We start from the raw sequence: 16,888 nt of genomic DNA on the forward strand, positions 1-16,888 counted from the left end.
TTTGTCTTTAAGTGTTCTGAGATTTTAACACTACAAACTATACTAACAATATTTGGTATAACTGAGCTCTGTTAATCTTTCCTGACATAAAGAAACATAACCCCACCTTCCTTAAATAATGGCATATGTCAGTTTTGCCAAACGTGACGTTTTGGCAATTAAAAAGGCCGTGACTTTTTTTGGCAAAAAAAATTAATCACTTTTTGCTGAAAATGAGTTGGGCCACTATTTTTAGGAAAGTGACTTCTTTGTGCCAAATAATCAGAATCATTAACAGAAAAAATCCAGTCACCTTATAACTTATGGCATATTCATCTTGTTTGTGCTTTTGGCTGTTTCTGGATGTGTGCGCGCTGTGAACACATCATTGTGTCACAGTTGCCCTTTGAACTGCAGAACTGGATTGGATATTTTAGCAATCTCTATAGATGTTTGACATTCTGTAAAAACTAGACAAATCTTGATGGGATTATGATGTCAGTTTACAGATGTGCTTGACGGTGCCACGTGGGGCTGCATTAACTCGCTGGAACAAAGTTTACTCCCCCAACTGTCGCTGTAACAACGCTGCGACTCGCAGCATTAAATGCATGTTGAACACACACGCACACGCACACCCACACGCACACACCCACACACACGCAGACACACACACACACACACGCAGTCAGATTAATGTTTGTGCCCCAATGGAGACCACTCTGATTTCTTGTTTGGTATTACCTAATGTTGCTGGGGCAGATTAGTGAGGTAGTTCATACCCTGTGTCCACATGGGGTTGTGTAGGTCACAGGGGTCAAAAGGTCAGCAGCTTTTCACGGATTAGATTCCGTTCAAGAACCCATCCCTGCTCTCCAAATGTTTCCAACCCCTTGTTGGAAACAAGGGCTTGTCTGCCTCTAAAGTTATTTGTCCTTGTGTGCCACCAGTAAACTGTAACGGTTTTCATATTTTTGGCACGGTAAGGAATACAACCTGAATGTTTAGCTCTAGCTGTGGCAATGTTCTTCTTAATTTTTTTAAGAAGAAAAAAAGCAACTAAAAACCTTTTTTATTTTCCCGGGTTTTTGTCTCTTGATTTATTATGTTTCTTGTGTTGGTTGTCTGTTTTGTATGGTTTTAAGGTTGATTTCTATTGTACAGCTCTTTGTGATTTTATATGTGTGAAAGCGATTGATAAATAAACTTTACTTACTTACTTAATCATCTTCAGATTTAGTCTCAATAACAAGTTAATCTAGTCCAAACATCCATAATTCCCTCAGTAGTGACAAAAGAGTCAGATAAAAGGAAAAAACTGTAACCCATTCTCTTTTTTTTCTGTGTGTGGGAACCAAATGTGTGTGAAAAAGCATCATCACAAACAAGATTTTCAAGACGTCGCTGTGACAGACAGCCAATCGACGTGAAGCGGAGTATTTCTTTCCTGCCCTTTAACTTCTTAAACAGGGAAAGGTAGCTCCATATGTCGATGCGCAAATGGATAAAGCAGCTCCTGAAGTCGCTAATGAACTGGATGCAGATTCTCTAATGAGCTGCACAAACAAATTGACAGCAGGGATGTCTCACTGTGGAGGTCAGTTTTAAAGATGCTTAATGCAGGGAGTGCACAGCGTGAGCCATCTAACGTATTTACAGCCTCCCGCGAAACACGAAGCACGACTGCGATGGAAATTAAAAAGAAACTAACCCTGAAAAATACCTCTGCACCGAGGTTCTTAAATATCCGTCTGCAGCGACATGGTATGGTTGCCATAGTAACTGCTTCCTGTAGGTACATCAAATTGTGATTGCGCTGTAAAACATTGTATAGAAGGGCTTTAAACACGGCTGATGAAAATCAGGAGGAGTGGAGCGGGTTTGAAGGGGAAACCGGGCGAGTGCATAATGTGAAAAGGGAAGCAGTGCTGCAGAATAAATAGCAGCAACTGTTCACACACTGACATCAGAAGGGGGTTATTTCCAACTGAAAAGCTTTGGATTTATGATTGATTATTTGATTCATTCAGTCGTCTCACTATAAGCCATTTTGAGTCTTGTTTGTGTTCCTTTATTCACTTCTTTTGTTTAAAACTCATTTCTGTTTTCTCCATTCACTTCACAATGACTACCATAATTTTTTTTAACTTGGCACAACAACTGATTAGAGATGGACAAAATGGTTGAAAGATGTATCACAATATACGCTTTTAATATTAGTTGGTATTGATAATTACTGATTGTTTTGTTTAAATGTCTTAAATACTGCCAAACTGCTTTTCTGTTTCACCCACAGTTTTTACTCCATGTTGTTTATTTTTTATTTTTAAGCAGTTATAAGGCACAGTGGCGAAACCTTAAACTGCTGCTGCGCCAGTTACTCAACAAGTTCTTGCTAGGTAACCATGAGTTACTCAGCAAGTTGTTGCTAGGCAACCAAAGAATGCATGAGTTGGTTAGTTCCACCAACCTTGCTTTCTCCTCTGCCTACATCTCCCAGAATGCTGTGCGGTTCTGGATCGGAGTTCAGTGAATATTCTATGTATTGTACATTGAATATTCTATCAGATATTGATCACGTTTCTGTTGCAGTATATATTGTTATTGATTTACTGTCTAACCAGACAACTAAGATGACATGTAATATTTGCTTTCTATGTCATTGAGGAGGAGGTGGGATAGCTGGACATGTTATCTGTCTGGACAAAGATTAGCTCTGCCAGGGTAGAGCTGACCTCCCTTTAGTATCTTATATGAGTCATTTTCACAGTAAGCATGAATAAAACAGCCTTTATTCGTGCGTACATTCTCTTAATTGTTAAGAGAATGTAAGCCCTCCCCTTAACTCTGAGATTTCCTAAAGCAGATTTTCCTGAAGCTACAACCCTTACTTAAATAAATGGGTCATTAAAAGGCTTCTGCAGCACTTCATAGCACACTGAAGATGCATTAATATCAGGTGCAATGGAGCAGAGACTCATTTACCTTGAAAAGCATCTTGTAATAAGAAGTTTGATTAAATGCTGTCGTGATAAATTCCAGTTAATGATGTTTAAAATCGCCTAAAACCGTCCGTATTGTTGGGATTGTTAGTTTTACTCTTTCCTCCGTGTTTTTTTTATTTTATTTTTATTTTTTATATGAAAGCATCAACAAATGCCAATAACTTTAAAATATTATCAAATGATGTTTAGTGATACAAATCACTCTTCTTTATCTGAGCCAATTACAAATGGGCTATTTTTCAAGAGCAGTATTATTTGTGTTAAGAAGAAGAAGTTATAAGTAATCAATTTAGTCACTTTTGTCTTTATCACAATAATACCACAAAATACTGATAAAACTTTAAGTCTATTTCAGTCACACCTGTAGAGGCTAAAATCTGAAAATGATTGCTTTAAGACACCAAGGTATTAGTGAAGAAGTTTGAGGAAATGTTGAACATAATATGTTGTATTTTATTATCTGGAAAAACACTTCATATTGTCTTATTGATGAAATGTGCTAAGGAAATAACCTTACGCTGCATTTTGTTCTAGATGTCCTTTGATTTTGCAGCAGGTCCAATTAGCTCCTTGGTGATCCAAAGAAAACCAGCTAACTCTTAATCTCACCGTCTTATTCGCACACACACTGATAACCAACCATTTATTTAATCACACACTGATGAGCTCATCAAGATCACTGTGGGGTTCAGTCTTAAGCCTAAGGACTTTTTTTTACAAATTGTTCTTGGATCCAGCTGAAATCCTGCTGTTTGGAGGATAATCCTCAGTGTTTTGTTAGACTTTAATCTTTTTTTTTTTTTTTTTTGCTCTTTTGATTTAATTCTCAGATGGTGTCTTGGACCTCTCCACAAAGAAGAATAACAGCAGAGGAAGCCCTGCAACTTTACAAGGCTTCACTCTTGCAGCTGCGGACAAAGGGTAAGATTGGCCAGAAACTTAAAATGTTTTCAAGTTGAGTGTTTCGTTACTGTTTTTGGGCCCATTTCACTTTGCAACCCTTCTTGTCTAACTCATCTGGGAAAGAACAACAACAAGATGCTGATGTTTGTTCTGGTCTTTATAAGCAAATAAATGACTACAGGAACATAGATATTCAGCTAAACTGAGGAATAATTCAACTATTTAAAGTATTTAACACAACTTGAACACATCCAAACAAACCAGAAGGATGACCCAAGTTTTATCTTCCTGCAACATGCAGTTAGCATAATCGTCTTTTCTGTCCTGCCATCACAAACGTAGCTGTTTGAACTTTCCTATGGACCCCCTGCGTGTTATTGTTTATATCTGGGAATTTTGTGCATGCGCACAACGCTGGAGGGCAGAAAGACTTTGTCAGAGTCAAACTAGCATAACTAGTTTGACTAGTTATAAGTAACAATAACATACTTCCTTCTTCCTCGCTATTTTTTTTTCTTAAAACTTTTTTCTGACCTTGTTATCTAGTTGCCGTGGTGTTAGCAATTAGTAGCAAAGCACTGCGTCCATCCAGACGCGCGAAACGCTAGGCGTAGGGCATCCACTGCGTCAGGTGTACAAATAAGATTTAGCGCTTTGACAACTTAACAGCTAAAGCTAAAGCTAGTCATTGTTAGCGAGCAGCTTTTTCCCTCCTGCAGGGAGACGGGAGCGGGATCTTTCGTAAAAGACGTGACGCTACAACGGGTTCACACTCTACTGGGACTTTAACTGGAATTGTATTCCTGAGGATAACTTTTAGCTTTTCAGCTGCAGTGTTGCAAAAAAAAGAAGAAAAAAAATCACTACCTGGGATTTTGGTACAGATATTTTCTGACCTGGTTTTTCTCACTAGTAAGACATATGTTTTTTTTAAGTTTATGGACAAAACAAGTTTGGCTCATGTTTTTGATGTTTTACATCCTTTACCTGCATCAAGTTAAAGTTTTTCATAAGAGTGGAAATATTAGGATAGTTGCAAAAGTAACTTCCTGGTAAAAACTGCAGACAATGCTAAGATGTTGTCCTACCATCATTATTATAGGATGTATTCTAGGTTACGCTTAGGTTATTTTTGGCCACCTCTCAGTGCAGGATCTGTGTCAACACACAAAGTAGAGTCAGACAGTGTGGATGAGAAAGTTAATCAATCATGATTAGACTACACAAAATTAAAGATTAAAGAGCCAGCTGAGTCGTTGGCTCTTCGGACGGCAACCACGGCTCCGGGTGTTGGAGACGGATCATTACTTTGGTTTATCACCGAAGCCAGTGTTGGTGTTTGGCCCGAAGTGATGATGTCATGCTTGAATCAGATTCAGATCTGTATCCATTTGTCAAGCTACTATCAGGTGCCTTGTTTCCCTCCAACAAACTCTGTGATTTCACAGCCGGAGAGTCTCTGATGAGCGATTAGTGGCAGCTTTAATGTTGTCAGGATCTGAACCTGTCGGATGGCTGTGTTAAAGTTCTACTTTGAGCTAAATCGTTCTGATCTTCTCTCCTTTTGATAAAGGTGACCCACTATGCTTCTTTGAACAGGTCAGGATGGGTTTATGGGAAATTCAATACACGTTTGTCACATTTTTTGCACAAAGTCATTCTTAGATAATCAATTCTGCCTATTTTGAGTCGTTTTAGGGCGTCTTGTCACTTTAAATCCAAATAAGCTGCTGCTGGCCACGCTACCAAAGTCAACTTTTACACTCACACTCAATTGCAATCTACAAAAAGATGTGCAATTATACAGCTGTACATCTTTGAAAAGCATAAGTAAAGCCTCCTGCACAACCAACAAGAATGCAGCAAGTAGTTCCTAAACGAAAAGGCAACAGCAAAACGCTTGTCTTTTTCAGCAGTAAAACCAGTTGACTAAATGTCCTGGAGCTCTGCTTCGGTTGCTCAGTAACAGGCTGAGGTTGCTAGGTAACGGGCAGTGCCTGCTGACTTTCGACGTTGAATTTCAGAGGTTTTTGAAGCGGCTCATTTTCCAGACATCAAAACTATTAACTTATTGCCACAAGCTACCTGGGTGGGGGTTTTTTTTCTTTGTTTTTAAGTGCTTGGACTGTTTTTAGAAACAGCAGAAATCCAAATACAAGTTGAAAAACGTTCAAAATGTGAATTTTGCATAAAAAGTCCCCCTTTAAAAGCTGTGCTCTAAGAACACAGGAATTCATCTCGGCAACCTTTCCTTCTGATATCATACCTCTGAGTTAATTTGCTGCTGATCAGGGCAGAAGTGATGTTTATATAGCAACAGCAGACGAATTTATGCAGAGGTAATTATAATTCAGAGCCCACCCACACCTAACCCTCGCCCCACAGTCGGAGTTCAACAGCTGTACGGATTGACAAATCACACCTTTCTCTTTTCCGAAAAGCAATCAGTGCTTCTGCCTTTATTGACGATTTCCTGCGTTGCTTCCCGCTAATTTATTGATGCACACGCTCTGCCTTATAGCCATGTTGGAGACACGTTGGCCGCCATACTCGCTTTTTTGCATCAAGAGGGAATATACAATCGACACTAATTGCAGCTGCCATTTTCAGAAATACTTTTGATCTTTAGGTCAAATATGGATCAGGAAAAGGGTCGATTGTGAGCGCGTATGCAGCCATAGGAAAGCTTGCTCAAATGGTGTCGGCAAGCCTCCTTTGATCCAGAAGTAAATACTTAAACAGATTCTGGACTAAGATTTCATCTTGACCTTTTAATTAACAAGGGTCCCAGACAGTTACTTGAGTACGTAGGCAGTTCTGTCAAGAGAGCGGTACCAGACAAAAAGGAGTGTTAGTAACCGCACTATTAATGTCATTTGATTAATGAACCAGAGTAATCAGTGCACCAAATTTAAACAAAGATCTTTGTCACAGATGCTCTTGTCTGCTAGGTGTTTTAACTTTTGTTTGGTTTATTAAGTGCTTTCAAAAATTGGCTATAATGGAGGTTTGTGTGCATCCAACAGCATGTGCAGCGAGGTTCAATATAGGTAAAAAAAAATACAGTATTTCATCTTACATCAACAGTCAGCGAGAGATCCGAATAACGGCTTATCAAACATACATGTCATTATTTACTAAACTTGCTTTTCACCAATTTATAATCTCATAAATCTTACAGGATTACATCAACCTGTCCAGCGACTGCCGGTGGAAATTAGCTTTATTTATTTATTTTTTTTAATCTTTCTGGTATCGTGCATCTCTCCTTTCAAAAGGTTAATGAAATGTTGTACATTGTCTTTGTATAAATACATAAACTGCATAAATAGTAAACAGCTGCTCCAGATGGGGATCAGAACCCAAACGAACAGCAGTAGGTTGCAATGGAAAGACTTAATAAATCAGCAATAAAATGTAATCAAATGTTGCATTGGAGCTGAAACGATTTATCAGATTAATTGTAACTAACTCAATAATCGATCAATTGTTAAACTGAAGTATACGGACTCCAAAAACGGCCATTTACTGAAAGAGCAACATACTTAGAGCAGTGATTAAGCCAGAATTGTACAAAATATAGAGATTTTGGTTTTATGATTTCAAAAATACAACTTTGACTGTAAATATGTTTAAACCAAAACTCAAGTGGCAGTTTTAAATTCACCCAGTTCAAATTCTGTATAAAATAATCTCATATTAAACACATTTTGCTGTCCAATTATTCATTGGTAATCCAAAAAATAATCAACAGATCAGCTCTACACTTTATTGATAAGAAAAGCAGAAAAGGCTGAGTTTTCTGTTGTTTATTTTCTGGATGAAAGTTTCATCCTCTGCTAGACATAATTAAGTGTACTCCAAAATAATGCTATGTTATTGCATCATAGGCAATAAAATGTTTGTTTATAAAAAACTTTAATTAAAAATCTGTAGATTGTGGCAATTTTCCTGTCTGATTAATCGATTAATCTTCAGAATAATTGATAGGTTAATAGATAACTAAAATAATAGTTGCATCCCTAGATTAAATGACATTTGTGTATTTTTGTGACTATTTATCTCTTTAATTCATTGAAATCTTTGACTACAATGACGAAAATAAATTGAAATGCTATAATTTAGGTGGAACTGTACACAATGTAAGTTGGAGCAGACGGGTGAATTTGCCAAACACTGACCCAAAGCCGTGACCCAGTGTGTAAACCTTTGAGAAGTTTTTCCACGGTAAAGGTGAAGCCTGAACCCCTGAGAGGCTCAGAGGCTCAGAGCTCTTCCTCCCAGTGAGGAACGATCGGATCAGGTGATATTAATCAGAACAGGAAGCAGAACCTGTAGCAACGCCCCGACCCCCACTGCAGCTCCTCCACTGCCGATTAATTTGACCTTTCATTAATCTAACAAAACTATTTTAAACATTATCCAGCAACAACTACAGATACAATAAAAATCTAATGTTTGGTTAACACTTCAGGTCACCCGGGAATTATAAATGATAAAGAAGCAAAACATTTAAAGGGACAGGATTCAGGGCCTTCATTATTTATTAATTAAGTAGTTATTTTATCTTCTGGTGTGTCCATTCAGTGTGAATCAGATTAGGAGACTGAAGCTGGATGTGTTTCCATCCACCTTAAAATTGTGAAAATTAGAATTACAAATTTGCTTAATGGGAATTCAATCAAATGTTTTTCTGCTGTATCAAAATTTCTGTACTTCACAAACTGCAATGAAAACATTTTTCACATCACAAGTCATTATTATTATTTATGTATTTTTCCCAGTTGTTTCTGTGTGTTTGTAATATATTTTATATTTACTGAGATATACTTATTTATTATTTTATTAAATTATTTAACTTGCCGTCCACAGTTGCTATTTTTTAAATTTAGCTGTAAATTATAAGGATTCTGATTCTCAGATAATCAATGTCTACTACTGCTGAAGAAAACAACAGGAAGTGGTTGGAGGACGACGGCACAGCGAGTTTTTTAACGACTTATCGCGTGAACAAACCTATTCACATGTGATTTTAGCTGTGCTTCTGATTTATTGGAAACATTGCAGTTGCAAAATTAGCGGAACAACGACAAAGTTTTGTGCACACATTCAATGGAAATGCAGCTTTAAGAAAGTAGAAGTCTGATCCTCAAGGAACAGCTAATCTACATTTTGCTCAAATCTGGAGCGTTCACACCAAATGCGTTCTGAGCGTCAGGCGCGTTTACGTTCAAAGTCTATGTGGAGGCGCGTCGAGGATGGTTGCAGCGGCTCCAAACAGTTCAAAAAGATTTGAACTGTTAGGAGCGTTTTGAGCGTTGGAAGCATCAAGAACGTCGAACAGAAAACAACAGCTAGAGCTGACGGTTCTAACGCGCCTCCACATAGACTTTGAACGTAAACCAGACGCGCGAAACGCTAGGCGTAGGGCAAAATGTCAGGCTCTGCATTCAAAGTGCACGTACCGAACTTGAAGCGCTTTTGGCGTGAACTCACCATTAGACTCCAAATAATGCATGTTCTACGACCTGATAATAACAGAAGGTTAAAGGTTAAGAAGTCCTAAAATATCCTTTTTAAACTGAGCCTGTAAATCAATGATTACTGTCTAATTCACCACCAGACGTCTGGCTGAATGAGGCTCCAAAAGGCTCCTATTAACCCTGTATTGTTTTGAACCAGCTTGAGAGTTAAATCTCCTGCTGCGGACTCCCAGCACCACACAGCAGGAGCTGACATTGTACTTCTATATAATACGTCTCCAGTAGAGAGGTCCCTGAAGTCCCATCCCTCATATGCCGTCCATGCTCTTTCCTGTGATTATCAACCTATGGGAGTACTTTTAAAGAGCTTTTCAACTGTTGCTATAGTTACTTAGCAGAAGGAGCATTGACTGCTATAGGTCCAGTAAAGGCACTTGACATCTGAACGGGTTTCAGACGTATGCAAATCCGAAGTGCAGGATGCTTGCAGATCAGTGAGTTTTCTAGTAATGATATAAGAATATCAATGCAGTCATACGCTGCAAAGATTCACCTTTCAAAACAGGGTATATATTACTAAAAATAAGAACGATTTTCTGCCAACGGAATAAGAAAATTTGGCTTTTCATCAATGCAGTCATACGCTGCATTGATGAATGCAGCGTATGACTGCATACGCTGCATTTATACGCTGCAGTGTATGACTGCAGCATATGACTTGTTACTTGTTTTTTTTCCCAAACAAGTAAAAAAAATCTAACCAAAATGAGCCCACAAATATCTTAAAACTAGTGTACTTTCACTTGTAATAAGTCCTTTTTACTTCCACAAATAACATATATGAACTTATATTAAGAAAAATATTCTTAAATCTAGAAAATGTTACTTGACAATAAATTTCTTTGAAACCAGCATACATGTGGTTAATCCATAACAGGGTGGTTTTTATTAACTTGAAGGTAAAGTATACAATTTGTATTTTATTATTTATTGGCTTATTTAGTTATTTGTACTTTATCATAAAGCACTAATAAAATGACAGCAATACAATAAATAAACAATTATTATCTCTTCCTACTTATGAGCATTTTAATCTGAAGCACATTCAGTGATGTGCTTGGAGTATAAATCCAGGAAAAAGTATTAGCAACAGTAGTTGTAGTATAAATAATAATAACGAATGTAAAGATATTTTATTTGATATCACTGTATAAAATTTGGTTTAATGAAATATTTGCAGATTGTGCCAAATTTTCTTTTAATCTCATTAATTGATTTATTGTCATAATAATCGATAGAGCAATAAAATGCAGCTCTAGTCCTACAAAAATAAAAAAGATCAAGTGGGGAAATTTATCACAATAAGTTATAATACAAAACTATTATTTCTCTTTTAGTTAACTGTATTTTTGTAACTACATGAAACAGCATTTATAGCAGCACAAACATAAATATTATTTAGAAACACTTCCATTTTAAATCATCTTCTTACAACAAAAAAATGTGTAAAACTAATCGTATTTTCAAATTTAGTGATAAATTACAGTGGTGAAAACAGCAAAAATAACATGACTGATAATACTGTCAGCTTTGGGTTTTTTTTTTTTATTTACGCATCGAGAAAACGATGTTTATTAACTAGCAATAGTAGCTGAGGCAAAAGGTGGAGGAGGTCGATCTTTTCACAGATTATCTGTTTCAATGATTGATCTTGTTTCTTTGTTCTTCCTTTGTTTTCTTTTTTTTGTCACATAAGACAAATCAAAAAAATGTTTTTGTTTTTTTGTTGTTTTGATCCATAGTTGAGAAAAAGGGGCAGATATTATAAGATTATTTTCTTCTTTCTGCTACCTTTCATTTCATTTTTTTTTTTTTATAAATTTTTTTTTCTTTGTATTGAATGAAATGAATAAAGATTTAAAAAAAAAAAAAATAAAAAATAAAAATTTAAAACATGGTGAACAATTAAAAAAAACATTAAAAACAAATTTGTACCGTAGGTTTGAGAAGTCCCGCCATGTTCTGAAATGTTCTTGTTCTCCATCCAGACATTTGCTGAAGGCGGAGCGTACCCTGTCAGAAGTGGAGGAAGAGGACGGCCTCCTGCAGAAAAGTCTGCAGGACGGACTGAGGGAGAGCTACGCCAACTCCAACTCCTTCAAGCCGCCGCTGGCCCGCTCGCTGCGCATCAAGGAGGAGCTCCTCAGCCAGAAGCACCGCCTCCTGAGCCAGCCCGCCGCTCTCTCTCTGGCCAATCTAGAGTCGGCCGGCTTGCTTAATCACGGGCAGTCCCTCTCCTTACTCAGCCAAAAGGGCTCCTCTTCTCTCTGGGAAAGCAAGGCCCACCGCGAAAGCCTGATGAAGCTAAAGCAGGCCGGTGGGGCTCTAAGCGACCTCAAAGACCTGCCTACATTCCTGGAAAATCACCACAACCACCATGGAGCCTTCTCGTACAAGAGTTCCCTCCACCATCACAGCCACAATCAAGCCTCGAAGGCTCAGCACCACCACAACGACGGGAAGCGAGAGCAGGGCCATTCGCCGCCCGTCGACCTGAAGATCCCACAAGTGCGGGGCATGGATCTGTCCTGGGACTCCCACGCCTCCGAGCTGTACGGCTACGGCGCCATGGGCGTCGGGTCGGGAGGTCACGGCGAGAACAGTCTGAGCCGGAAGCTGAGAGCCATCTTGCCCAAACAGAACCGGCGCGGCGGAAGCCTGGGAAGCCTGCTGGACGGGGCGGCGGAGTACTGGAATGCCGACATAGACAGTTCCACCTCCGGCCCGGCGTACTCCATCTCCGACGTGGAAGTGGACCCGAGCTCCAAGCAGCCGAGGAAGAAGAGGGGCCGCTACCGCCAGTACAACAGCGAGATCCTGGAGGAAGCCATAGCCGTGGTGATGAGCGGGAAGATGAGCGTGTCCAAGGCACAGAACATGTACGGCATCCCGCACAGCACCCTGGAGTACAAGGTGAAGGAGCGCATGGGAACCCTGAAGAACCCCCCAAAGAAGAAGCTGAAGCTGATGATGAAGATGGAGGCAGGAGGCCAGGATTTCCCAGCGGAGCCAGAGAACGCAGCCGCCACGACCCCGAGAGACGACGGGCTGGCGCTAGCCGCTGCCGAGCTGAAGGAAAATGCAAAGGAGAAGGCGGACGACGATTCCAAACAAATCGACTAAACAACCCACACGACGTACGTCACTTCAAACACGGATGGGGCTTTCTTTGTGCCAATTTGCTTTGCAGTATCTGGGTGAGCACAAACGGAGGGATGGAATGAGGAGGATTCCTAACAAACTGCAGAGAAACATCTATTCGGACACTTTTTAACCGCCTGCGAGGCGCCGAGCGAGCATTTGTTTAGCTTTTATATCCAAAGCTTAACAAATGCAACGAAGAACAATAGCTAAATAAAAGACAATTAATGGAAATTCTTTAAGCATGCTGATAATCCCCAGCCCCAAAACCCCCAACCTCTCCTTTTACTGAACTCTACACACGGATCTGTTGCTGCTTATAAATGGAGTTTGGGCTTTGGATGAATTCTACTCTGGGGAAAACAAATGAATGTTCAAAATTTACAAACAAAATCCGACCAATTGGACCCGTTGCCACTCCCCTCTCTCATAGAGAATTTTCTGAAATTGGTAAGTGAACTGTTTCTTACGTTTGAAGCCGACTGTAGGGTTGAATCATACCATCGTTTCCTCACACGGGTTCGGAATCAAACCCATTCTCCTCTTGCCAGGTAGCCATGATGCTTTAACTGCAAAACTCTTTTCTGTCCTCCTTAAGAATATAATCTCTGTGCAGACGAAAGCAAGATTAACCCGTCCTCTTGTGAGCAAGAGAAGACACACAAAAGTCATTCAGGGATGCATGTTTGTGAGTTTTGTGGACACTACTGACTTCTGTAATCAACTCCTTTTCTTCTCTCTTTTCTTTTCGTTTGGTTTGCTTTCTTTTGCACTACACTTTGGGTCTGGCGCTCACAGACCACGTTACCTCGGCATTGTTGCCCATGCATCATGCACTTATTATGGTCTGTCTCTGAAGCCCAGTCGCAACCTTGCAACGGGTCAGAGGTGCACATCGCCTTCGAATGCTGATTCATATTCAGAAGCGGGACGCTCTGAATTCACCCTCGTCTTTTTTTTTTTCTTTCTGTTTTTCCGTTTTGGTTTCGTTTTCACGCCAAGGGACAACTTGAAGGATACTCTGATTATGGATCAGCCGTTTTTAGGGCGGGATGCTACCTCATGGACCTCCTTCAGTCTGCTGATCCTGGAAAAGGTGGAGCCACCTTCAGGTTGCCCTAAAAAAAAAACACACAAAAAAAAAAAAAACGGTGACCAAAGTGAGCTCGGCACCCTCATGGAACGGTTTCTGGACGACGGCGGCGGCGATGGCGGCCTTTTGGGATCAGAATGTGAAACTGTGCTGCTATCCAGTTCATCGTCTCGACTCCTACAAAGGCTTTTAGCGGGCCCAGGCTGAATCATTTGAATTTAGCTAATAACAACTTACTGCTGATGTGTTTTTCTTTTTCTTTACTAATCAGACTAAGCAAAAGCAGCTTAGTTGAGAAGTTTTAAAACAAATTCCTCCCCTGCTCAAACGTCAGAGACAGTTTAAAAGGCAGTTATGTATGAAACAATGTGCATTTATGGAGGGGTGGTTTGGTTTTGGGGTTATATGCAGTGGGCAGGGTTAGCTGTTAGGTGGGGAGAGGCAGATTTTAATATATTTTAAGTTATTGTGACCTATTATGTAAAAGCCAATCCATGATTCTGGGTTTTTGTTTTCTCTGCTCATTTTTAACTCAGGGTAACTGAGACGGAAGACGTGGGTTACCAATACGGTGATTTCTTGTTGGACCTATAGTAGACAGAGAGGAGGACAAGACGAGCCTCTCGCTAATACTTTCCTTTCAATTACGATGGCGGTGCCATTACAGAACAGACCTGCTACTGAAACACAGGAGGGGGATCAGGAAACGCTTAACGATGGGTTTGTGATTTGAACGTATTGAACTAAAATAGCACTTTTTTCCAAGAGAGAGTAAAACAAGTTTGAGGTTATGCATGTAGTGTAGCTCTTCTTCACGGCAGACGGAGCAGAGAGGGATGAAAAAGCTTTAGTGTGTGACGCCTTTCCGAAAGTTGCAGCCCGAACCCAAACAACTCTTTGTCTTTCTTTTTGCTACGGTTGCCTCCTGGCTGAAAGAGGAGTAGGAAAAAGACCTGGAACAAGTTTGTTTTTGTGTAGCGTCTCGTTGTTTTCCCTCCTCTGATTGAAATGTTGTTCTTTGCTCTCGACACTGCCTACTGTTCACCCAGTCTGAGACTTTAACTCTCCTCAGATGAAATGATGATTCACTCCTTTTGGAAATGTTTGTTGTTATTTATTTGACTTTAAAATGGCATGCACCGTTGCTTTCTCTTTTGTTTAGTTTTTTTTTTGGCTGAGTTTTGTGTTAAAAAACTTTATTAACTTTATTATTGTTGGTTATCGGTCACAATCTAATAGAAATTGGCCTAATCTACAATCTTGGACCCCCTAATTTTGTGGTTATTGGATTTCCACAGTGGGATTCGTTGTTAAAAAAGTGAAACAAAGTTCCTTGGGGTCGTCCTGCATAAAATGCATCCAACACTTAGCAATGCGAAGCATTGAAAGTGTCTAAAATGTCGCTGCCAGCGACGGTGAAAACGCGATCAAAGGTTAGTTTTAAAAAAACAAAATTAGTGTTGGACTCCTTCCTTTGTTTAAAAAATAAAACAAACTGCTTGCCACTTTCATGTAATGCATGTAAAGCGTAAAAAAAAGATGTGAAGAATCATCATAATTGGCATTAAATGCAGACAATTTCAGCCAGCACTTAGAGCGAATTCCCCTGAGAGGGGCAAAAAGCGTCAACGATTTACAACGATCCACAAAAAAATATTCTCTTTTCAGGCGTTTACGGTTATTTTTGTGCTTTATTCTGTACTTCTGTACAAACTAGTCGTTTCTTTTTGGTCTGTTCAGCCGGATCGTTTCTACTGAGGTGCATGCCATTTCAGGTATATATTTATTTCCTGAATTTAATTTTTTTTTCTTTTGAGTGTATTTGGTTAACATATCCACCTGTCCAAAGAAACAAAAAAACCCTCTTTAAAGTAAGACTCGGCACATAATGTTTAACAAAAGAGACCTTGCATTATTTTTGTCATGCAAAGTTGTGAAAGCCTCATTTTTTAACAGACTGTTGTGATTTTTTATTACTGGTTTCATCTGCAGTATAAACACTCCAATCGTAGCCTTGGTACTGTAACTGTCTCAGGTTCTGCCCACAGCTTGGGCCGCCATATTTGTCAGTCAGCAAACGGCACAACCTGAACTACCTACGCTTTGTTTAACAGACGGATGACACGTTAAACACGTGGCAGGAAACCGTGCCTTCAAAACCGTTTCACCTTCGGGAGGTTTCTCCTAGCATCAGCAAAAGAGGAAAAAAAAAAACTTTTTTCTCGTCATTTCCCGGTTTCAAACTCATCCACAGTAACACAACGCAACAACACATTTTTCTTTATAAAAATGCTCTTTAATCTCTTTTAATAACTGAGTAAAGACGCAGGAAGAAAAGGAAAAAAAATCCTTGTTTCAAAGTCACAACCACACTCTTCGGTGTGGATGTTGTTACTGAGGGAAGGAGAGTTAAATAAGTCAATACGGTGTTTAAAACGAAGCAGTAGGAGAAAGGATTTCTGTTGTATTTGTAGATTTTCTCTAATGTAGAGAAAGAGGCAGAGAAAGCCTCATAACCTCAGGCTTTTATAGAGAAAAACAGATTTTTATAACTAATATTTCAGTAAGAGTTGCAGTTGCAACTTACTGAAAAATTCCAATTAATAAATCTATTATTTCTTTTATTCTTTATAGTTCTTAAAGAGAAATTAGAATTAAGTAAAAGTAGCTATGTTAAGTCGATGCTATTAAAATTGGTGAACTGCAAAAAAAAAAAAATTTAATCTTACCAAGAATCTTTGCTCTTATTTCTGGTGCAAATACAGGTAAATTTTCAGCAAGAAATAGAAGCTTATTTTAAGTCAATAATACTTTAATATTCATTAAAAAAAATTGTTTTCCTGGCATTTTAATTCTGTAACAAGACATTTTCCCCATAATATAAATAAAGTAATCTTCCAGTGTAGCTATTACGTTTTATAGATATTAAAGAATTATCGACTTAAAACAAGTTCCTATTTCTGTTTTCCATTTGTACTGGAAAACAAGTTTTGCTGGATGATAAATTGTTCCAGTAGTTATTGCGATAAATGATAATATTATTTTGAGTCGATTTTTAAGTAATATAACGACAGTGACATAATACAAAAATATATTCTGAAAGATCAATAAACTTTAAATTAATGACGATTTAACACTAGAACTGGGCAACATTTTAAATATCCAAACAAAACAACAAATAAAATGAATTGTGAAGTCTCTGTTAACAAAATTATCCTTCCAAA

General features: G+C 38.8%; 1 protein-coding gene across 2 annotated transcripts in view; it reads left to right on the top strand.

The window, feature by feature from the left end:
* lcor (ligand dependent nuclear receptor corepressor) overlaps positions 1-16,434 on the top strand; it is a 100,869-nt gene extending 84,435 nt beyond the window's left edge. The window contains exons 6-7 of one of the 2 annotated variants that reach the window (XM_044114770.1): positions 3,815-3,905; positions 11,419-16,432. In XM_044114770.1, the coding sequence (XP_043970705.1) occupies positions 3,815-3,905; positions 11,419-12,553 (1,226 nt within the window). In that variant the 3' untranslated portion in view covers positions 12,554-16,432. Of the gene's footprint in view, positions 1-3,814; positions 3,906-11,418 lie in introns of both variants that reach the window. The other variant, XM_044114771.1, reaches the window with a different exon arrangement.
* Positions 16,435-16,888: the final 454 nt, after the last annotated feature.

This window comes from Gambusia affinis, linkage group LG04 (assembly GCF_019740435.1).
Source record: "Gambusia affinis linkage group LG04, SWU_Gaff_1.0, whole genome shotgun sequence".
In the NCBI taxonomy this organism is placed as follows: Eukaryota; Metazoa; Chordata; class Actinopteri; order Cyprinodontiformes; family Poeciliidae; genus Gambusia; species Gambusia affinis.